The sequence below is a fragment of the Strix aluco genome, chromosome 5, assembly GCF_031877795.1.
Source record: "Strix aluco isolate bStrAlu1 chromosome 5, bStrAlu1.hap1, whole genome shotgun sequence".
Lineage (NCBI taxonomy): Eukaryota > Metazoa > Chordata > Aves > Strigiformes > Strigidae > Strix > Strix aluco.
Window position 1 is genome coordinate 87,382,069 of NC_133935.1, and position 23,566 is coordinate 87,405,634.

The window sequence follows — 23,566 nt, forward strand, 5'->3', positions numbered from 1 at the left end:
CTCCTTAGTCCTTGGTATTTTCTGATTATTTTTTTTCTCTTGTCTCCTTTTCTGTTTTTCCTGTGATTCCATTTTTTTATCCATAGTTCCTAGACTGCTTCTGCTGGCTTACTCTTCTCTGCCCAAATCTAACCCTGCCCCTGTTTCTTTTTTCCTGCGTGGGATAAGTGCTAATCTCCTTCAGCCTGCAAAGCAATGCAGGGCATCTTTTTATAGCCCTGCCAAAGATGAGAGGGAGGTGAACTTTCCTAAGAACATAAGAGCTTGTTCAGAACAAGGGTCCCTCTGACCCAATGTGCTGTTTCCAATGATGATTTGGGTGCTAAGAAAGAACAAGGCTGACATTTATGATGCTCCTTTCTCTTGTACCATCTCGGTTTCTACCAGTTTTCAAGCTGTCTGCTTAGTAGCCCCCAGTAAATCTCTTCCAAGGTTTTGTCTAGTCTCGTCTTGATCCCATGTGGACCTTGGATCCAGGGCAGCTTTTGGCAAGGAGTCCTGCCGATCAGTTGTTTACCTGGGGTGTTCCTGGTGGGGCTGTGGCCAGGAAAGCCTCTCCTCCACCAAAATGGGCAGGAAAAGGGATGTGACCTGCCCCCACCCCAGTCACACTGTATTTTATGGCTTCTGCAGAACTGCCTTGAGCAGTAGGAAAAATGCTGGCTTAGATTATTTCAAGCCAAAGCCATCCTGTGGCTTGGTTTGTTTTTGTTATGAATCATAAGTAATTACAAGCACATTATTCTAGTGCTGATGAGTCCTCACACTGGTGCTATAGCAAAGGGCAAGATGGCTTCCTTTAAATACACACGTGGCAGTACCACCGCTGTTACAAATCCCCCACCTCCTCCAGTTTTAAGAGAGCCTTGAACTGCAGTATAGTCCTGTATAATAGGAAAAAGCTATGCTAGTACAAGCAAGCAACCACATTTCAGCTGTTTAATAACCTTTTTTGTGCATGTGTTCAGCCTCAGCAGATGAGATGTTGGGGGATGTGGTGGTAGGGGAGAACTTCGTAGAGTAGGGCTGATGGTTGGACTCAATGATCGCAAGGGTCTTTTCCAACCTGAATGATTCTGTGATGTTATGATTGTCCTTCACTGAGCACAAACCTAACTGAACTCTTGCTCAGACTTTCTCACACTTGCTGCCAGTTGCAAAGATGCCCATGGACTCTTATAGTGGTTCAGCTGGTCAGTAGTAACTTGTAACACCATGTTAAGTTGCTGTTCCAGCCCTTGAGCCCTACAGCTGGCATAACTGCATTCATACCAGGGGCTGCAGTGACAGTTTGCATAAAAAAAGAAAAACATACAGCTGAAGTGACTGTTTGCATAGCTGCTTTGAGTTAAAAAAGAGAAAAGTTTGTGCTTGTCAGCACTGAAATGTATGTTTTCCTGAGTGTTCTCTTGTGATAACTTCTAATATTTATTGGATCAAGCTTGGTTCCCACAAGAACTCAAAATAGTTGTCTGGATTTGAACCAATACAGTCGTCTTCAGCTGGCATGGCTGCCGGGCAGCAGAGCTCGCTCCCATGGCTTCTGGGCACTTGGAATTCCTCTGTCCCGACCACTCTCCCCCGAGAGTGTTCAAAATAGGTATCGCAGGGGAAGGGGCTCACGGGGGTGACACTAAGTGGAAACAGTGATGTTTAAATACAAGTAGTTTCAGCTGAACTTGAAGCCTTTTGCTCCCTGCCTGGAAATGTTTGAAAAGTTTAAAGTTCACTTGGAGCCCTCAAGAGTCTGGTTTTGTGGGAATTAAAAAAAAGTAAAGTAAAGTTAATCTGAAAGGGTCAGTGGTTCATTAAAGCACCCAGAGGCAGTGGCCTTCACTCTGGTACATAAAAACACTGAAGGGGGCCTTATCTTCAAGTCTAGTCTCTATGAGACAGTGCTTTCCTGTAAGCTTGGCTGTTATTTACAACATTTGCTTCCTTTCTCTTTCCTCCTTGAATTCAGTCCAGATACTTAAACGTTTATTCGTGGCATTTTTTGTGCTTGTGCATTATCACCTGGTCACATTAAGTTTAACATCTCTGCATTAAGAAATAAGGGGCTTTTTAAATGTTGGTGGTTTCTCTGGAGCATAGCTCATTTCTGACCTTGGGACCAAAATTGCTGAAGAGGATGTGAACTATTTAGAATAAAGCCTGACTAAAGATTTCTCTAAGCCTTTAGAGGTACCTGCTATCAACTGTACAGCTAGGATGACATGATCAAGTGAGTCAAAAATGTATTTATGAATATTGCGTCTGAGCTCTAACTAGAAATTTTGTCAGCTGGGATCTCCTAAGCATTGCATGGAAGATTAATTTCACCTAACTTTGGTCACCTAAAAGCTGATTGCTTAAATCTGAGCCGCACACAAGGTTCCTTTATAGCCGATGCAGAAAGAGAGGCGCCTCGAGGGCATAGCCAAGCCAGCTTAAAATGCCTGGCTGGAGGTGTCAGCCTCTCTCCAGGAGTGACAGGGGAGCCTGGACAACTGCCTCCCCGTCAGGGGGCTGACAGATGAGATGAGCCCTGGTCTGGCTACACACTCAGTAGGAAAAGGGGAGCCGAGGTTTGGCATGTGGTGTTGGTGTGGTTTTATTTCTGTTCCTGGTTTTTAATTGTTAGGATTATCTTCTAGCTCATCATTCATGTGAGAAGTCGTGCGTGGCCCGACAGACCTGATTGACAAGGGCCTGATGCGCGAAACTCAGCAGCTCAAGAGCTGGGGGTGCGTTAGCTCTGGCGCAGGGAGCTGTGCTCCTCTGCCAGAGATGATCCTGCAGCAATGAGAGCGCTTGCACGGCTGCTGACAAGCAAAATATTTTGTCAGCAGCTGCACTGCTTCTCCCTACAGTCCTCCTCCCCCCTCTGCTTCAGCATTTACATCATATCTCTGGAAATGAGAGTACAAATAGCTCTGTGAAGTGGGCAGAATTACTACACGCAGCATGTGCTTAATCATGTATCAGAAGATGTTAGTTCTGTCAGCAGCTTTCATTTTTCTCTTTATTAAGAGGAATAAAGTTTTTCTCTTTCTAGTGATGGACTATTGCCATAATCCTCACTTATGTGCTTGCAGGCAAGAATACCTGCTCGCAAAACTGGAGCTCTGCCCCTGCGTGCCACAAGGCTGTGTGGAGGAGAACCTGCTCTTGCTATCTTCCAAAGCAAAGCATGGATGGAGGCAAGGGCAAATGCCCAGGTGAGGGAACAGCTGGGCAACACTCTGGGCTGTCACTGGCATGCAGACGTTAATGCTGATGAGTCTGTAGGGGCACCAGCTCCCTCCTGTGCCCTGTAAGAGGGATCGTACTTCTGGAGCACCACAGTTTCACATCACCCGTGGGTAGTGATGTTTGTCATCACAACTAGGGCATGGCCTGGACTTACAGACCCCCTGAGGCATCCAGGTTTCCTTTGTTTCCTCCGCAGTGTAGTTCTCGTCAACAAGGAGGGGCTGGTGGGGAGTGTGAAGCTCAAGGGCAGCCTTGGCTGCAGGGACCATGGAGCTCAAGATCCTTAGGGCAGTGAGGAGGGTGCACAGCAAACTCACTACCCTGGACTTTGGGAGAGCAGACTTTGGCCTCTTCAGGGATCTGCTTGGCAGAGCACCATGGGATAAAGCCCTGGAGGGAAGAGGCGCCCAAGAAAGCTGGTTAATACTCAAGGATCACCTCCTCCCAGCTCACGAGTGATGTTTTCTGACAAAGAGGAAGTCAGGCAAAAACGCCAGGAGGCTGCATGGATGAACAAGGAGCTCCTGGACAAGCTCCGACACAAAACAGAAGCCTACAGAGGGTAGAAGCAAGGACAGGTAGCCTGGGAAGAACACAGAAAAATTGTCCGAATGGTCAGGGGTCAGGTTAGGAAAGCTAAAGCCCTGATAGAATTAAATCTGGCTGGGGATGTCAAGGGCAACAAGAAAAGCTTCAATAGTATGTTGGTGATAAAAGGAAAGTGTGGACCTTCTCCAGAAGGAAACAGGAGATCTGGTTACCTGGGACATGGAGAAGGCTGAGGTACTCAACAACTTTTTTGCCTCAGTCTTCACCGGAAAGTGCTCCAGCTGCAGTGCCCAAGTTGCAGAAGGCAAAGGCAGGGACTGGGAGAATGAAGAACCGCCCACCGTGGAGATCATCAGGTTTGAGACCATCTAAGGAACCTGAAGGTGCACAAGTCCATGGGACCTGATGAGATACATCCACAGGTTGTGAGGTAACTGTGGATAATGAGGAGGTGATTGGTGACAGCCAACATGGCTTCATGAACGTCAAATCATGCCTGACAGATCTGGTGGCCTTCAACAACAGGGTTACAGTGTTGGTGGATAAGGGAAGAGCAACTGATGTCATCTACCTGGACTTGTGCAAAGCATTTGACAGTCCCATATGACATCCTTGTCTCTAAATTGGGGAGACATGGATTTGACGGATGGAGCACTCAGGGAATAAGGAATTGGCTGGATGGTTGCACTCAAAGAGTTGTGGTCAATGGCTCCATGTCCAAGTGGAGAGTGGTGATGAGTGGTGTCCTCAGGGGTTGGGACCGGCGCTGTTGAATGTCTTTGTTGGAGACGTGGACAGTGGGATTGAGGCACCCTCAGCAAGTTCACTGATGGCACCAAGCTGTGTGGTGCAGTGACACGCTGGAGGGAAGGGATCCATCCAGAGGGACCAGGACAGGCTGGAGAGGTGGGACGTGCAAACCTCATGGAGTTCAACAAGGCCAAGGGCAAGGTCCTGCCCGTGGGTCGAGGTAATCCCAAGCACAGATCCAGGCTGGGCAAGGAGAGGATGGAGAGCAGACCCAAGGAGAAGGACTTGGGGGGGTTGGTGGGTGGAAGACTGAACATGAGCCAGCAACATGTGCTCACAGCCCAGAAAGCCACCCGTGTGCTGGGCTGCACCCAGAGCAGTGTGGGCAGCAGGGCGAGGGGGGGGATTCTCCCCCTCTGCTCTGCTCTTGGGAGACCCCCCTGCAGTGCTGGGTCCGCTCTGGGGGCACCAACAGCAGAAGGACACGGACCTGCTCGAGCAGGGCCAGAGGAGGCCACGAAGATGCTCGGGGGGCTGGAGCACCCCCCTGTGAGGACAGGTTGAGAGAGTTGGGGGGGTTCAGCTGGAGAAGAGAAGGCTCTGGGGAGACCTTAGAGCGGCCTCCCAGGACTGAAAGGGGCTACAGGAAAGGGGGGAGGGACTCATCATCAGGGGGGTAGGGATAGGACAAAGGGGAACAGTTTTAAACGGAAAGAGGGGAGATTTAGGTTAGATCTAAGGAAGAAATTGTTCCCTGTGAGGGGGGTGAGGCCCTGGCACAGGTTGCCCAGAGAAGCTGTGGCTGCCCCCTCCCTGGAAGGGTTCAAGGCCAGGTTGGACGGGGCTTTGGGCAACCTGGGCTAGTGGAAGGTGTCCCTGCCCAGGGCAGGGGGCTTGGGACTGGATGATCTCTAAGGTCCTTTCCAACCCAAACCATTCTAGTATTCTCTAGGTTCTCTGGGATGTTCCCACTGTTGCCATCACCTCCTTGCCATGTTTTCATGTGTGTTTAGGGGCAACCTTAGGCCATGATGGCAGCTGAAGACGGTCTGTGCAGCTGCAGAGAGTTGTCTCAGCAGACCAGCTCATGAGCAAAGCAGACCAAAGGTTTTCCTACCCAGGCTTATGTTTGCTACGTCTTGGCCAGCGCAGATGTTTGCACAGTCATGTTGTAAACTACATCACTGTGAAACTGTACTCTTACAAATAATCTTCACAAAAGGCTATTGTTATGTTTCGTTTCAGTGCTCAGTTGACGGTGTGCTGCAGTGCGTCATTCCACCAGAAGCCTTTGAAAAATGCCACTGTGTGCTAAGCATAAACGTTGGAAGTAACAGTTGGAAAGGGATCGGGGTGGGGAAGAGAGGAGACTTGACCACGTGCTCCTGAAAAGACCTTCTCTTTCTCTTACAGAAAGGTCTGGCTGCCAGCCTTAGCAACAGCGCTGGGAGTTTAGCGTTTACTGAATTTAGCTTGGAGCAGATACCCAGTTGGGGAGGGAAGTGTGAAGGCGAAGTGGAAGGAAGATGCTTGGGTCATAAGGGAAGTCTGTGGTGAAAAGATATCACTTCAATCCTCAGATGAAACTCGATGTTGCTCTGTTGGCTGTGGAGAGACTGTTAATGTGCAGCTCTGGTGAGGTCAGACGTGTGATTATTTAAGGATATCAGCGCATGTTTAATCTCCTTGGGGCTTATCTGCTCGTGTTCAGTGCTGCTGCTGATTGCTTCTTCAGACAAATAGCTCTAATATTCCACCAGTACCTGTGAGGAGCAAACACTTCTAAAATGGAAAATCACTCTTCCCGTTTGGTCTGCGCTGAACTTCATAAAACTATTTAAACAAAAATGTAATGTTCTTTGTATAATTTAAACCTGCCCAGAGTGTCTGAAGGCGCTTCCTTTTAGAAGCAGAGGTTGTTCCAACATAAAAGAACAACATAATGGCTATTCCAGAGTGTCTGAAAAGTACAAGAAGTCCTCAGCTCAGCAGTAGCACTGCTCGGCCCTGTCCAAGTGGTAGATGGATTGAAGTGTTTTTGATTGCTGTTTAACTCCACTGCCCTGGGTTTTCATGGCTTTGCTATTTCAAAGCTGAGACTGCTAGAATTACTAATTGCACCAGTGTTGCAAACCATGATGATGCTGCTGCCAGAAAGTTATTGCAGCTTTCTAAACCACATTTCCAGAGAGCAACCCATCATTCTTTTGCTCTCTATATAATTACGGCTGTAAGTATCCCGCTTCCTTTTGTGCGCTACTGGCAGCGATAGCACTAATGAGGTAGCATTAATGACGGAGAAGTAGTCTGCAAACTTGAACTCCATGTGGAGTTCACCCACACCATTTTCTTCTTGGCCACTGAAGTACTGAGTTCTTCTGTCTTGCTTTTAGATATTTAAAATGTCTGTCAATAGATTTTTTTTTTTTTTTCTTCAAGTAAGGCTTTTACCCTGGAGCTTTTTAAGATAAGGAACCCTGACAAGCGCTGCTCTAAGTGCCCTTAGTCAGAGTTTGTTTGCACATTGCTTGGGAGGCCTCTTACACTGGCCAAGGCCTCTGGATATTGTTGGAAGTGGAAATATTAACTATAGTAAGTTGGAAATCCAGAGGCTCTTCCCCCCCCGCAGAAAAGCTTTAAATTAAAATTCAAAAGACTCTTTGTAGAGCTTTTCTATTCTTGTCATTCAAAACAGGATTCACCAGTGTGGCTTGCTCATTTGGGGAGAGACTTTTAATCTGTTCATGTTGCTGTAATATTCACCATCTTAGTACTTAGCTGGTGCAAGTGGTTTATATTTAAGAACAGCTTGCTCTGAAAACAAAAAAAAAAGGGTGTTGGAAGTCAGAAGGGAAGGAAACACAGAATTGCTGCCCAGTCTGAAGAATGTATTTTGGAACTTTAAAAAAGTTAAGAGAACTGCCAGATCAAAGCATTTCTGCAGTTTCCTGGGTAAGTCATCAAAAATAAGTAAAAAAAGAGTACAGACTGTCGAATGATGCTGACTAGGCGGTGCAGATTTACAGTAAAAAGGGAGAAAAATGTTTCAAATAACATTAATGGGAACTTGCTCTAACCTGATGAGTGAAGCTCTTCTGTGCTTTAGCCTCTAGTCTGACTAATGGGAATCTATTCTAGCACGCCCTTTGTGATGTCTTTTGGATTTTTGTTGACCACAAAATCTTATTTATTACTTTTTTCCCCTCTTTCCTCAAAAAAAAAAAAGAAAAAGTCAACAGAAAAAAACCCTTAAGAAGCAACGCAGTGTTTGACAGAAACATTTGCTTTTTGATAAATTAAGATTAGGTGTGTTTTTTCACTGCTGTTTACCCTTCCCTTCTGAACTTCAAACTGTGTCCAACTCTGAAAGGAATCATCAACCTTGAAATTAAATTCTGAGGACAAGTTTGGCCAAGTGCTCACTGCCATTGCTTCATCCATACCGTCCTGTGCTGGCGAGAGGATCCTGATGTTTATTCAAGGAAGGCAGTGAACAATGACCGTTTCCTTAGTCTGGTTTCAATGTGAAACAATTGAGTCTGCCCACTCACCTTTATCAATATGTTATCTACTAAATTGCCTAAACTTCCTCTATTAAGATTATTGGGGCCCCATCTCCTCCTCTGCTATGTTGCCAAACAGGTTTTGTGTTTAGGACTTCCCCTGCCTCTCTCGATGTTGGTAGCTGGTTTTCTAAACCTGTTTGCAGGCCAACTTGAAAACACAAATGACAGGTCCTCTTTTAAGGTTAAAAAAGATTTCATAGCTAATCTCTCTATAGACCATCAGCATGGCAATCTCTGTTTTAACAGGCTCTGGAAAGATTTACTCTTGGCAAGACTGGCGGTATCATCATTTGCTGGTAAGCAGCCTGGAACATTCATTTCTTGAAGCAAACAGAGGGTACCAAAACAGAAGTGTTTGTTCTTTCTGTATAGTCTCAACAAGACTGCCCTTCCCCTGCTCTTAGTTTGGAGAGATTTGCTTTGCCAGCGTGTTGCCGCAACATTTTACGTTTCGAAAATTATTTTTGTGTGTTCACGTAATCATCTTCGTAACCCTGAAGTTCTTAATCACTTTGAAATAGGTTTCAAAGTTACATGAATCAGCCAGCTATAATTAACACTTTCTGCTTGTCTTGAGCCTGGTAAGATAAGGAAAGAGTCTGTATCTGCTCATCCTGTCTTAAACAAGAAAATTATGCTGGAGACAGTCTATCAAGAAAAATCTTTTTCAGGGAAGTGACTGAATACAACTTTAGTCTTGGGTGACACAGCAGGGATATCTATGGATGACCCTACAACAGGGCTGGGCTCTTGGAAGAGCTTTGCAGTAAACACAGCAATTCAGTCCGTCCAACTGCTGGCACCAGCATGATACTTTATTCTGCTGTCTTCAGGTACTAAAACATTACATCAAGGCCACTCTGCACTTGTTTCAATTAATCATCCAGTGTTTTCAGCAATGACCAACAGCGCAGTGCTCCATCACGCAGCTCTGCTTTATTTCATGTCTTGTGAGATGCATTAGGTAAAACTTCCAGGATTGCTCTTACGGTCATCACTGACCTTTAATTCACCAGCGCTGTCTTCAGATTCTTGACAGACCTTGCAAGGGATGCCCATCCGAGCGCTGTGCTCATGAGTCATCCATTTGCACGTAATACATGTGGTAGTCATGCAGGTGACTAACTTTGGCTCTGTTCTTTGGAAGAGCTTTGCAGGCTCTGGCAGAGCAACAAATCAAGCAGTTCTGCAGGCAATCATCCCAATGAGCATTGCTTAAATGGTACCTCATCAAGGCTCAGTTAGCAAGCAGTGACCAGAGAGGGGACACCAGGATGAGGTGTGATGAAGCTTTGAGATGACTTTCCTAAAGGTATTTTTTCTGCTTAGCACAAGAGTCTGCATCCCTTGCTATCTGTCCATTTGCTACTCCTGACAGTTCCTGGCAGATCTCAACTCCCCCATCCTTGGCCAAAAACTTGAAAAGGAAGGAGGATCAGTAAGATGTCTTTACACCGCAAAAGGCTCATTCCTGTTAACAAAACATGGTCAGGAAATGTCTGTGATACCAAGATCTAGAACAAAAAAGAGAATTCCTACTCCCAGAACCCTGTTGATGTTGGTGGCATGTGAGAAGAAGCACTTTGATTTGTACCTTGCCCTCTTCTCTTGATTGAGTCCTCTTACTAGACCACTGAAGAGGAGGAAAGAACAGCCAGTCTATAATGGGCTCTGTTGTTAGAGAAGATCTGTGTTGGGTGTTTGGAGGACTGAAGGGAACTTTTTAACTGGGGCAGATATTTCTATATGACATGCCTTTTGTGGGAGGGATCAGCTGCATTTCTCCCAGCAGCTGAGTGACTGAGGGAGAAAGTTTAGATGATGGGGTCTGAGATGGAGAAATTTCCCTCCAACTCTTGTGGACAACTGGAAAAAAAGCTGTCTGTAGATTTTTGAACTATAATCCTATTGTACTCCCCACCCCTACAATTCGTTTTAAAATGCTGAGGTTTCCGAGTTAGTGCCTCTCATGTGTGATCATTTCTCCTTTTTGTGAAAGAACAGTGGCTATGTAGTCTCAATATTGAGCAGTAGCAGTAGAGAGGCTAATACCTGTGTGATCATCTCCGTGGGTTGTCTTTTGGAAGATACCATCAAGCAGGTTCCCAGGAGACACCAAAAAAAAACCTTTTTCAAGGGCAGTGGGGAAGCCAGAGCGGGAGGCATCTCACCCATTTATACGAGTCTCTCCCAGCTTGAACAGAGGGGAAAGTGAAATACTGCACAGGCAGCCCCACAAGGGACATTGCCTTACAGTGTGTGTGCCAAAATAAAACACTGTTTTGGATTAAAACCTTATAATGCCTGTATACTAGGAATGAAATGCATTGGGCAGTAAATGGAAACCTACAGTGGTTGCTTTAAACCTATGAGTGTAAGAGGACATGATGATAGCAGTGCAATACCTTTAAATCTCAGTTTTTTGAAAGGCTGCTGTCGCCAAACTTACTTGACTCTATCCCACAAAATCTCCATTTGGTTGGAGGCTGAGTGGGCTGGTACAAATGGGCCAAACTTATGCTTGTTCTCAACGGCAGCTTCATACCTGCACTCCCATTGCTCCCCACGGGCGGGGGAGGCACAACTGAGGGTGCACCCAGCACCCCAGACAATGCAGCTGGGGCAGCTACAAGTGGCCCGCATCCATACTGGGATGACTGGGAGTTGCTCTGAACAGTCTGCAAGCTTTGTGTGGCTTCCAAGCCGCAATTTGGCTGCCTCTGGTGTTGGAGATCAAGATTCATGGAATAAAATCATGGTCCTGCTTCCCAGCATGAAAGCTCATGCTTACCTTAGAGACTGAGGCTTAGTCCCTTCTGGTAGCTCTTAATAGCTGTGCAGGGCACAGTTTGCAGACCATTAATTATCTCTTTGCTTTTCTATCTATAGTCAAGGAAGGTTTAATCAAACTCATAAACTTTGGTCGGGGCAGCCTAGCAAGTTAGATGTTGGGATGAAACAGTAAGGATTTTTCTTTCTCATGAGACAAACTGACTCTATTTTAAATTTCAAAGAAATCTGATGCTCATTCCCAGATTTTCTTCCTGAGCGGTATGTTCTCTTATAAATCGCAAAGAATGTTTCCTTCCAGGAGTTTCTTCTCCATCTAGCAATCAGTGTACTGGTATGCAGTTCTTGGAAATGGCACTTTCGTTTCTGGAGCAGTGTCGCAGACATAGTCATTGTATTAAAAAGTTTTGGCTGATCCTAAAATACCTGAAGGTTGTGTGGTCTGAAGAACAGCTTCCTCTGATTTTACATAAGTCATAATTCGTGCATATGGTACTTTGAACAAGCTTATTTTTTATATTTATATATTTTAGGTATTTATTCTAGATATCTATATATTTAGGTATCTAAGTCTATGTGTATATATAACACAGATGACATATTTACTATTCTAACCCCTTTGAAGCCTATGACACTGTTCCTGCTCCCTGGTTTTCCACTGCAGATGCTGCTTGCTTAGCATTTTCACTGCTCACATGGCAGCTACCTTGCTTGAACCCTTGGAGCTGGTGAAATGCTCCCTAACAGGTCCTGAAGGGACTTCAGCCACCCCAGAAGTTGCAGGGAAGTGTTGCTCCTATTCCATGGGACCTACTGAGGTGGCCAAACAGCTCTCACTCCCCGTCTGGATCAAAATATATCATTTTCTACTCAGGCTGCTTTATCTTTTTATGTGTATCAGACACATTCCTTCACCACAAGTGGGGAATGAAGAGAATATGATCTTCTTGCACGTAGTGGCTTTGTCTTTTTGGTACCAGCTGCCAGATAACAGTTTTGGGTCAACCCAAGAAACAAAATCTGCTGCTCAGACACCTAGAGTGGGGAGCACAGAATCAGCTCAGGCATTCAGCAGTTAGTTAGATTTCTTCTCAGATTTGAGTTTGAAGTAAAATACGGCGTCACATGTACTAACAGGCATATGGTAAGCAAAGAGGCAGCGTGGAAATTATTTCTGGAGGAAAAGTGCTAATAAGCTCACCTGTGCAATCTACATCTGCTGCAGCGAATGTTTGCCTCCTCACCAAAAGCATCTTGTATTCCTTCACATCTTGCTTCCAATAAGGTACGCTTCATAAAATATTTATCTTGTTGCTCTGCATTGGCTGGTAGAAGTGCAAAAGTATTTTCTGGGTAGTTGACTTATATTTTCCAAATACCAATCCAGAACACCCCACCCTGCACAAACCTTTTACAGACAAATGCTTTTTCTCTTCCGATACGGAGAGTTGCTGACATTAAATACTACTAATACTCTGTGAGATTAATTTTCAGTAATCCCTGAGCAATGCTGGAGTGTAAGGCCCCTGAAAGTCAGAAGGATTTGCATTCCTATATTATTTCCAGGTTTTTGATAGTCCTGTGGGATCTCAGTATGAAGAAGAAAGGTGCAGCTGGCGCAAAGATGCCTTTTCTGTCTGAGTTTGTGACAGCAAGGGAGAAATCTTCTCCCCATTAGGTGATGCAGCTGGCTGCCTTTGAAAAAAAAGTGTGTGGCCTGTTTGGGACTAAAATTCTACATGCAAAAAACCCAATGACAGACAAAAATGTTTCTCCATACTATGGCCAGAATAAGCTTTAAAAAATTGTTGCTGGAAACATACCTTAAGTCCACCAGACAGTGAAAGTTGGAACGTAACTTGTTTGCTTAACTCGGTGCTAGTACAATAAATGACTTGCATAAGGCAATTCGTTTACCATTGTTCAAAGAGCAAGGATTATACAAACGGTCTATTGTGTGTAGTGCTTTCTGGTGGTTTAACTTTCTTGGATCGAGAATGACTTAATGAAAGACCACAACTCAATTCCTGGTTGTAATTTTCTGTGAAACTACAAGGCTGCATTGTCAAAGGTGCAGTTTGTTGCCTCCTTTCATTTCAGCTTCATTAACCTCGGAAAATGAGGCCACAATATTGTTATTTTTTATTATTATTATTGTTTTATCCTTTCTCTTGGTCAGATTGTCAGGTTTGTGGTCAAAAAGAGATTCTCCTCCAGACCAGCCTGCAGGGCCCAGTGGGAGGTTTTTGCCTGCCTCTGCACAGAGCCAGTTGTTGTAGTAAACTGGGATTTTTAATCTAACACCTGCAATCGTGGTGGGGAATACTGGCAACTCCTTTTGGTCTCCCCTTCCCAAAGACTGTGCTTCATCATTGTCTTTGCAACTTTTGTGCTAGGAGCTGCAGATGTATGATACCATCAAAGCTGCGGAAAACAGATTTAATCAATCGCTACAGCAACCTGTAATTTATTTACTTTATTCCTTTTTTTTCTGCTCACAGGTACCCTCTCAGGCGAGGCAGCTCTTTCACGTTTCTGACTCCGGGACCGCACTGGGACTTCACTCTGGTGAGTAAAACAACTGATGGGTTCATATTGCAAAAGCATGCAAGCAAAAGCAGGAATACAGAGGTGAAGGTCCCTCTGCCTGGAGGAGAAGGAAAATCAACACATTCCTCTCTACCTGGCTTTTTGAGCCACTGAGGCTTCTGAGCTGTAGCTGGAGGGTGCTTTTTTGCACACAGGGATTAAGAGAAGGCAGGATATCCTAGACACCATGGTTTCTTTATAAACTTCTTACTTTCTGATGTGTTTCAGCAGTCTTGCTAACTAAGCTGGCAGTGCAACAGATGAGATGTAAAACATGGTGTAGAAGTAAACCTTTTTTCTTTTTTTTTTTTTCTCCTTAAACACAAAAATCTGTATTTTATGTGGTATTGAGAAGCTACCTAGAGCGAGTGCATGGCGTTGCTGCTGTAAGCCTTGTACTTTCTTTTCTCCATCCTTTAACCTACATCACTTGCTAGGGAAGTGGTTCACATCCAGCCTCTAGGTCTAGTAGAGAAAGACGAACCACTGTAGAGTGGTTCAAAGGACCTACACTGGCTTTTTGTTCTGAATTGCTGCTTCATGAAGTCTGACCCTCTTCATGCACTGAGGATTGCAAGGAGATTAGTCAGCTGAAGTAGGTGCCCAGTGCCTAGCGTGGTGTATATAGATCTTGTCCCATCTTAAAGCTCATTTTCATGAGCCGCCTAAGCTGATTTGCCCCCCACTGCCCCTAGAAGCAGTGATCCCATCCTCAGCCAGCAAACTGATCTGGCTGAAAAACTTGCCTTACCAAAAAGAAAACAAAGAGTTTTGGATGAGCTGATCCAGCTGACTGCACAAGCTGTATGAATGCCTGTGTCGCCACGAGGAAGGGCGTGAGAATGTGTCTGGAGGTGGGGAAAAGGACTGGACTACCTTTTATGAAGGAAATCCCATCTAAATTCAGCTGGGGCTTCTTGTGAACGCATGCATTTAGACAGGCACTTTGCTGGCTGTGTCTTGAAGGGCAGCCATGTGCAATTTTGAGGCTTCACAAACACTAGTCTGGTATGGGAGTGGATTAAACAAAATTATAATCTCTTGTAGATTTTTCTTTTGCTTAATTTTAGAAACTTTCATCTGGTGACTACAGCTACATTAAACATATACATTTGAATATTACAAAGCCCTATAAATTATATTCTTTCAAATTATTGTGCTCTAACATCACAAATTAAAAGTATTTTGATTGAGTTTCAAGTTATTCCTGTTTTTTGCATGTTTTTTAATCTGCTTTTATTTGGCTATACACATATTCAGTCCAACTCTCAATGACAGTTAGAACAGATTGTATGTCAAGACAGAAAACCAAAGAAGCAGTTTTTGAAGGACTTAATTGCTTATCTGCATTCCTCCATCATGTCCCTCATCAACCTAGTCCACCTTCACTTCTCCCTTCAAGCCCAAATAGCTTTGTCTGCAGCTACAGACAGTGAGCACCCCTGAACTCCAGCCCTTTTCTGGAGATCCAAGCTTTCCTGTGACTAGTTAGAGGTTAGTCTTGGACCAATACACCTAACACTGGAAGAGAAGCAAATACAGGAGGGAAAGAATAATGAAAGAGAGTGCATAGCTGTGCAGTTCAGTTGCCCAGCAGACATACCCTTACTGCATGGCCGGGGACCAGGTGTCTGCTTAGAGGCTTTGCCAATGTAATTAATGCTGACATACATTGACCAGAGCGCTGTATTTTGGCAGCAGCCGGTAGGCAAGCAAGAACTCTCCTTTTCTTGGTGTCATGTCTCATATGCTGGACTAAGTGTGTCACACAAGGGGTTTTTTTTTCCCCCATGACCACCAAGTACTCATATACCAGTCACAAAGAGCATCTCTTCATGCCATAGTTTGTGCAGCTGTTTGGCCAAAAGTCTGTAAAATGTACCTGGCCTGAGCCTCAGGGGAAGTGGGTAACTAAGCCAAGTGTCCTTCTCATGCCTGCAGGGGTGGAGTGGGTTTAAAGAGAAGGACTAATGCGTGTTCTGCATAATTCTAAGAAAAGACTAATGCAGTTTGGGTTAAAACATCCTCTGGTTGGCTTCTGACTGGAAGCAAGGTTACTCATGGTCTGTTTTCCCTCCTTCCTTTTCATTAAGGAGGATTCATTTATGAGAAACAGGCACTTGATCTTTGTTGACTTAACGGTCCTGATGCACATTCCTCACCTGAAGCCTTATTTGTGTTTTATGAACTCAGGTGGGCAATAAGCAGCAAAAACCAGACTAAGCCCTAAAGAACAAAATATCCTGGTTTTAGGCAAAAGCCTTGGTAGCAGAGAGGAAAACTAGATGACTAGAATTGTTTTCAAATTGAAAACCAGTACTTTCTTAAAAAACGCTCCTGGAGCTTTAATCGGAATCCTTGAAATGTAATTAACATTCATGCTCATGGCATTGTTTAGGTCTCTCTAAAATAAAGTCACAAAATATTTAGATTTCCCGTCTTGATTAGCTTTTTTTATGCTTCTCCTTTACAACACCTCTTTGAGAGCCTAAATCAGGTCTCACAGTTTTTACAGTTTAATAACTTTTGTAGAAGTAACTTTTTCCACATGACTTGAGTTTCGTGAGAAGGTTAACGTATCAGATCTCTGATCGTGACAGTCTCAAAAATGTGAGAAAACAGTACCATAGCAGTTGCTTTTCTATCATGCGGCTTTAAACACCCAGATTTGAGCAGTTTGAAGAGGCCGTTTTCTTGGAATCTGTTTCTGTTCTGGCACCACACAGGAATGATACAGCTGGCTCCGTAGTGAAATGTCTAAGTTTTTGTATGAAACTATATTGGGCAAAGGAAATGGGGTCCAGCCAATGCAATACTTATTGCATAAGTCTAGCCAGTTTAAAAACAAAACTCTGGCCTCCCTTTCGTGTCTGGGCTTTGGTCTGGAGCTGTATGTTAAAGATGTTAATATACTTGACTACATAAGGAACGAATAATATTCAGACCAAAAAGGCGTGGTGTCTTTGTCTTTATTGCAAGTTTTCTTCTGTTAAATAGATGCTAATATCCTTGACTTACATATGGGAAAAATAATCTGCAGACCAAAAAGGTGTGGTTATAGCAGTCTTTTATTGCAGGGTTTGATAAATAACCAACCCTGAATATTTTACTAAACCTAAAAAACCAAATGTCTGCATTTGCATGTGTTCTCAAGCCTGCCAAAGGTCTGTTCAAAAAGTATGGAGTGTGCTGGGACATTAATTCAGTGTCAATGCTATAAATATGGTAGGACATAATGTCTAATGTGAGAATTTTTTCCTCTAGTTAGCAAGTTTATCAGTGAAGGGACTCACTCAATTGACAGAGTCAGTATCTTGTCTTTGCAAATATAGAGGGAAAAAAAAAAAAACAGAAAAACTGAAATCATTGGGGAACTTTGTACTTGAATTCACTTCTGTAGCTAGTTTGAATAGCTGTGAAAAAAACCACAGCACCCAAACCCAAAATACAAGAAACTAGTGAGTCCAATTCTGTAATATCTCACCATTACATGTGTGTATTTAATAGTTAAATGGTAGAGTCAGCAGAGTGTGGACAGGCGAGAAGTCACATTGGAGCCTAAAAATACATCATAGGAAAGGACTAGCAAACTAGAGAACAGGTTTCTGAGAACCCGCCAGGGAAGCTGGACATCCCCCCAAAAGCATCTGATTTTCAAAGGAACCATGGAAACTAGGCTGGCATTTAAAAATAATTTGAATGAATACCTGTATTCAAACAATTTAAATACACTCTCAGTGATGACAAACCTTTATTAAAGCTGAAACTTTTAAGTTACTTGAATATATGATTAAATTCTAAGAAAACAGGAATTAGTTGCTCCTGACAGAGGGTCAAGCTGCTGGACTGGTAGAGCACAAAACTGACATTTGCTGAATGTGGACTTGTGGTAGTAGTTCCCTCTGCCACTGCAGAAGGGGCTGTTTTCCTCATTTCACCTAGTTCAATGTCTACTCTGTTAAACAGATGAACAACTCGTAGACCAACCTCAAAATACAAAGTAGTTTCTCTTCTTTTTCCTTTGTACTTCATGAAGTGGAAGAGGATGAACTTGACTCATTCTGAAATGTTGAAGGACAAGGGTCAAACACAGGATGAAAATCAACTACTTGTTTCATGGGTGACCAAACAATTTATGCTCGTGACCCATGTTTTTTCCAGACCAGGTGATCTGCAGGCTGGCACAGTCTTAACAGGATGAGTCCACAGTTGGTTTTCCATTATCTGGGTAATGAAAAAATAATGTAGAAGCCCAGATAGTACAGAAATAGTGGGAGGTATCAGGAAGCTCAGTGCAGATGTCTTTGATCATTGTTCCACCGGCTTGTGCTCTTCTTTGGAAAGGAAAATAGCTGAGAGCTCCCTGGCCAAAGCCTCATCTTTCTTTCACAAAAAAAAGCTCATTCTTTTAGCCTGTTGCATTCCTAGCAGGGATGCTTCAGCCACAGCTGCCTACTGGCCATGTCCAAAGTAATTAATTAAATAGGCAATCAAAATGCCCTCACATACACACATTCAGCTGTTCAGAGAACTGCGCTATAAAAAAATGCCCGATACACAGTAAGAATCCCCTGACTAAAATGTATTTGGGTATTAGGGGGTAGCTGAGGAGCAGGAACAACCAACTTAGTGCCAAACTGCTTTATGCTGGCACTGCCTCCAGGGTGAAATCTGTAGATCCCCTTACTCACAGACCCCTGCCCAAGCCCAGCCGTGCTGGTGAGCAAACTTCATAAGAATTAGGCATGGTATCTTCTGGTGTCCCCTAGAGACCTCAGATCCTAATGCTCACCAAGTCTGACCTAACTCTTTCAAAAAGCCCAACTTTATTGCTGGATTGTTGACCTCGGAAACCACAAAAAATGTTTCATTTAACTAAATGAATCTCAAATCATTTCACAGTGGTAACCGCTGAATTCTGCCCTGCTACTGAGATTTCCTACTTAAGACTTTAATCACAACCACAATTATGGGAGTGCAGAGAAACAAGCTTATAGGGGTATAATTTATAGGTATCAATCAGGTGACAAACCTCATGAAACAGCATAAACATGTTTTGCATTTGTTTTCAACCTTTAGTTCTTTGAGTTATGGTTAGTTGGGGGTGTAAAGAAAGAAGATGTTTCTAGTCTGCTTTATAAAAACTAGAGCCTTCTTTCTGAACACAAATTGAGTGTACAGTTATAACTCTATTTCATTTCTTACAGAAGAGGAAGCGCCGAGAGAAAGACGATGATGTAGCCAGTCTTTGCAGCCTTGACTTTAAGGTAAGCACAACCCATTGCTCTACAATATTGTGCAATCATCTACTTTGTCGACTATAGTGGCTTCTACTGGGGAATGATGTACTTTCTGTGTTTGCATTTCACCGTCAACAGTTTAGAGACGTGTACAGCTGTGTTTGCTCTTGCATACACCTCTGGGGTGGGCTGAGTCCTGCTAGTGATATCCATAACACTCTCTGATCTCCTGTTTTAATCATTTCAATCCTAGATCTGCCACGGTTTTAATGTTGTGTGAAATAAATGCATGTAACCCGTGCTTTGCAAGAACATAAGCGTTTTCAAGTGTTGGGAAGCAAAACTGTGCAACACCCCTTCAAAGGTTGCTTTTGTTTGACTTTAGTTAGTGCTCTTCATTGTATTGCAAACAAGCTGGACTGGCTGGGTGGTAAATTGTTCTTCAAGCTATGGATTAAATTGACTTAGAAAAATGAGGCTGGGGAGGTGCAGAGTTGCACCTTTTTTTCAGGGACTACCCAAGCCTGGTTTTCTGAAAGAGAAACTGCTTCCCACTGTCCATCTGCCCTGAAGATCTTACTGTCAGCCACTTCTCTAAAGAGGGGAAGGAAGAGAAATAGGGTTTTTCCTAAGAAGGTAGCTATTGAGCTGAGAGTTAACTAAGTGGGTTTTACAGTTTATTAGACTGGGATTAAAAGTAATTTGTTAGTGGGGAATTTCCTGTTTGACCTAATGACCAGTGCATCCTCTGTTGTTGCTACTTACTTTGCATTTGTGCATTATTTATTAGCCTCACTTAACCTGGCTACTGCTGAATGCTTTCCATGACCGATTGTCCTTTCCAACAGGCTAACTCTGGGCTTTGACCTCTCTAGACTAGATCTCCTATTCCAGATAAGACTACCCCTGTAATTTCCCAGTAGGGGAAGAGCAAAAAAGATTATCTGCAGAGGGCTATGACACAGCAGTGCCCATGCCTCTGAACTGACTGTGTTTTGGGCTTGTTTTGTTTCTGAGGTCTTTCTGGTTTTCTGATGCAGATGGGAGTGTGATGGCTAGGAAATCTGCCCTCGGGGAAAAGGATTTTCTTTTTCTTTTTTTTCTTTTCAATTGAACTACCTTTTTATGTGTAGCACAAAATTGCATGAATTAAGAGTTTCTCCCACAAAGCAATCACTTCAAGGTGAAACTAAAATATCAACAGTAATTTGTGTACTCGCCTTTTACGAGTTTTAACAGAAATCTTCCAAGGAAAAAGGGAAATCCCTAGGCTAATATAGTCAAAGTTCAGGCTGCAGCTTTTGTTTACCCTGACTTTTTAACTTGTTCTTTTGAAAGGGTCAGGCTTTCCTGGGTATTTGAGAGTTTGAGGCACACCCACCAAAATACTCCAGTATTCTTGTTAAAATACATTAACAGTACTGATTGGATTGTAATTTTCAGACTTTTTGATACCAACTCTCGAGGTTATTACAAGTTTCAAAAGCATCACAGTCAACTATTTATAGTCAGATTTTCAAAACACATCACCAGGACTTCTGAGTCTCCTTGAGCACTCATGCTGTAGTACAGATTATACTTTGCTCTGTCTAGATTTGATGAGGGTAAACCAACGGGCTAAAATATGGCTCCATCAGACACGAATATATCTATTTCACTGATGAAATAAGGTCACAAGAGAAGATCAAGATAACTTAAAGTTACATGTAAGTCAGACCATACATTGTTTATCCCCATCTTACAGATGGGAACTGATTTTTCAGAGTTTGTCTCTCTAAAGTGTTTAACTCCACAGCATAACTGTTACTTCAGCTCCACTATCTCCCCCAGCAAATATAGCTCAGCTGACAAGCTGCTGTTTTGTCACCATACTTGTAATAACGGAGGAGTTTTGCCAGCATACTGCATTCACACTTCTCCTAGACATAATTGTGCTGACAAAACTGCCATATAGATGGTGAAGGGCTGCTTTGGAGCAGGGAGTTGCATCCTAGTATCCCAGCATTGGCACCCGACTCAATGTATGTTTTTAAAATAAAGGCAGGGGGAAGGGATTATTTAATTGGGATGTGTACCTGTCTCTCTGAAAAGGTTGAGCAGTCCTTTAATGATGTTTAAACCTCACATATCATTGTTCCGCATACCAGGAAGACGGTATGCAAAATGGCAGGGGAGCTCAGGCCAGCCCAGACAGACTGAAACACCCCTGCTATTCTTGTTTATTTGGGCTTGTTAACCTCCTCCTTGCTGCCCAGAGTCCTGCTCAAATATGAACCAGATCTGGTAGGTCTGTTAAGCTTCTAATTTGACATACAGCCTAAAACCCTCCAAACATTACCAAAATACGAGTGGGAAGTTACAACCTGAGACCATAGTTACAGCATCCACTTCCTTCAGCACTGAGCCACCCCTTCTCTTGTGCCAAAACACCATCCTTTTAGGAGAAAGAAGGTATTTTCTCCCCAGATCATGTCTGGAGCCATACTACAACGTGGGGTGTTAACTGACTGGGTAAGACAAAAGGGAGAGCGAGTTGCAGTGCAGGGACAGACACAAGAAATTGAGGGCAGGAATTTATTAAGCAGATATTTGTTTTAAAACTGAGCGCTATTTTTGCATTTCAGGTAGGTTTATGACCGATTTTTTTTTAAGTGGTCACATATGAAACGGTTCCATATTACCCCCACAGTTATGTAATGTGTTGAATGATTCATGGGAGGAAGCAGCACTGTGTTTTTTGAAGGTGTGTATATATTCATGTTTATTAGCAACTAGATAAATACTTTTCAGTGGATGACAGGGAATAGACGGATGCGGTGGTGTATTTTACCCGAGGCAAAATGAAGCCAGGCTGAGTAATGTATAAGAATCACATCTGTTCTGGATGGTGTTTTCTGTTGGTTATGGGATGTCCTTGTAAGGCTTTAGGAACGGGGATTTCAGAGAGGAATTGAAGTCTTAGTGAGGACCCTTTTTATGAACCACCCTGCTGTGTCCTTCTCGAAGCCTTACTCACCTTTTTGGGACCAGTTCCGTGAATATTGCTCAGCCTGGATAGGAGTTCAGCCCAAACAAGCCCTAGAGTTGTACTCGTTTTGGCAGCAGAGAGAGACTGTGACGACAAAGCTGACGGTGACAAGCTCTCCAGGGAAGGCAGATAAACACTGATTTTTACTATTTTTTTTTTTAAACGTAAAAAGTTACTTGGAAAAAAAGAGGAGGGGGAGAGAATCCCTGTGTGTCTGCATTCTTGTGGTCCAGATCACTTGAAGCCATCAATGAATGTCTTTCCACGGCCAGAGTCCTCACAAGCAGCTTGGCTTCAGGCAGGGATAACACAGCCTAAAGATTATCACTAAATAACGTAAGAAACTGCAGCGGTGGCTCCTTCCTTTAGAATATATACCCACAAGCTTTAAAGAAACAACAAAAACAGTCCTTCCCTCCCCCCTCCCCCCGCCAAAGATACAACTGCTCTAGAGGACTTTTATGGGAATTTTATTGGCGTGTCTGATTCATGCAAGAACGTGCCCATGCATAAGTTACAAATTTGTATTTGGAAATAGACTTTGATCAAAACGAACATCTCTGGCACTGGCTACACCACGCAACTCTGAAAAACAACATTTGGCACGTGAGCAGGTTGGGAGCTGAAGTCAACTGTAGCTTCTCGCTCCATTACTCTGTGGTTAGGGTAGATGTTGTGTTTAATAACATCACGAGATTTGATGGTCCATGTTTTCTGGTGTTGCATTCATATTCATAAGATGGAAATTGCTTTTCTGGCCTGAGCGCACAAATGTTCGCTTCAGAGATGGCTGAGGTAACTCGTTTTTCTACAGAGGTCTGCAGAATGTCATAGGTTGTGTTTCAGTAAAAATGCATCTGCGCTGTAGGCTGGGTTGGGGGGGTGTTCTTGTGTTTGTAACTGTATAATAGCATTGAATGGCAGCTAATTATAGTGACCTCCCACCATCCAAAATAAATGCTGGATTCCAGACCGGCTCGTAAACTTTTCAGATGATCCAATAGTCTCTTGATGGGTCATAGCCTACTTTTGCTCATTTTCCAGAATACTGCTCTGAATTTGGCTCTGCATATAAATATCTGGGAGCGGAATGTTAAACACAGCTCATGGACAGTAAACAACTTTGTGTATGGCAGAGGGGATCTGACTGTCCTGGGTCTGTGAACATGTATGGGAGAAGCAGATTGCCCATGGAGATCTTATTTATTCCAGTCCTCGAGTGTTCTGCATGTTATGCTATATCTAGCACATTAAGAATAGCTGTAAAGTGAGTTTTTAAGATGGATTTCGCTTCCTAGTAAATAGGGTTTCAAAACATACACGCAAAACAATGAAAATGAATATGCTATGAATGTAATAGATGCTTTCGTTTTCCCCGAGACTTCAAGCCGCCAAAGGGATTAAAATGTCGCAGGTTCGTTCTTTGAAAAAATTGAATCCAGATGTCAGGCACATTAGAGGCATCCAGGATCTGTGAAAAGTGGGAAAACTGCCCACTGAGGAATACCCCCCTGCCTCCAGGCTCTATTAATGCACCAGCTCAAGTCTTCTCCTTTCCAGTCAGTGGTAGAACTGAGATCTTTTGTCGCTGGCTCTCTTCAGCGGCAGCAAACATCCTTCTTGCAGGGTTCGGTATAAAATAGAGCAACCCCAAAGTGTCCTGGCTGATGGTTAGGGCTGTGTAACCTGGCCAGACCTGAACTATGAGGATATTGAGAGAGTGCTGTAATGACTCTCTTCTGCTGATAGTAGGTTGAAAATCACAATCCAGAACTGCTAGGGTTTTATATTAACTGTATCTGCCTGCTGTTCTCATGCAA

At 43.6% G+C, this 23,566-nt stretch overlaps 1 protein-coding gene across 2 annotated transcripts in view; it reads left to right on the forward strand.

Moving 5' to 3' along the window:
• Positions 1-23,566, forward strand: part of NET1 (neuroepithelial cell transforming 1) — a 56,515-nt gene that overhangs the window by 17,774 nt on the left and 15,175 nt on the right. Inside the window, exons 1-3 of one of the 2 annotated variants that reach the window (XM_074828094.1) lie at positions 3,174-3,200; positions 13,391-13,457; positions 18,686-18,745. In XM_074828094.1, coding sequence (XP_074684195.1) covers positions 3,193-3,200; positions 13,391-13,457; positions 18,686-18,745 — 135 coding nt within the window. In that variant the 5' untranslated portion in view covers positions 3,174-3,192. Of the gene's footprint in view, positions 1-3,173; positions 3,201-13,390; positions 13,458-18,685; positions 18,746-23,566 lie in introns of those variants that run through there. The other variant, XM_074828093.1, reaches the window with a different exon arrangement.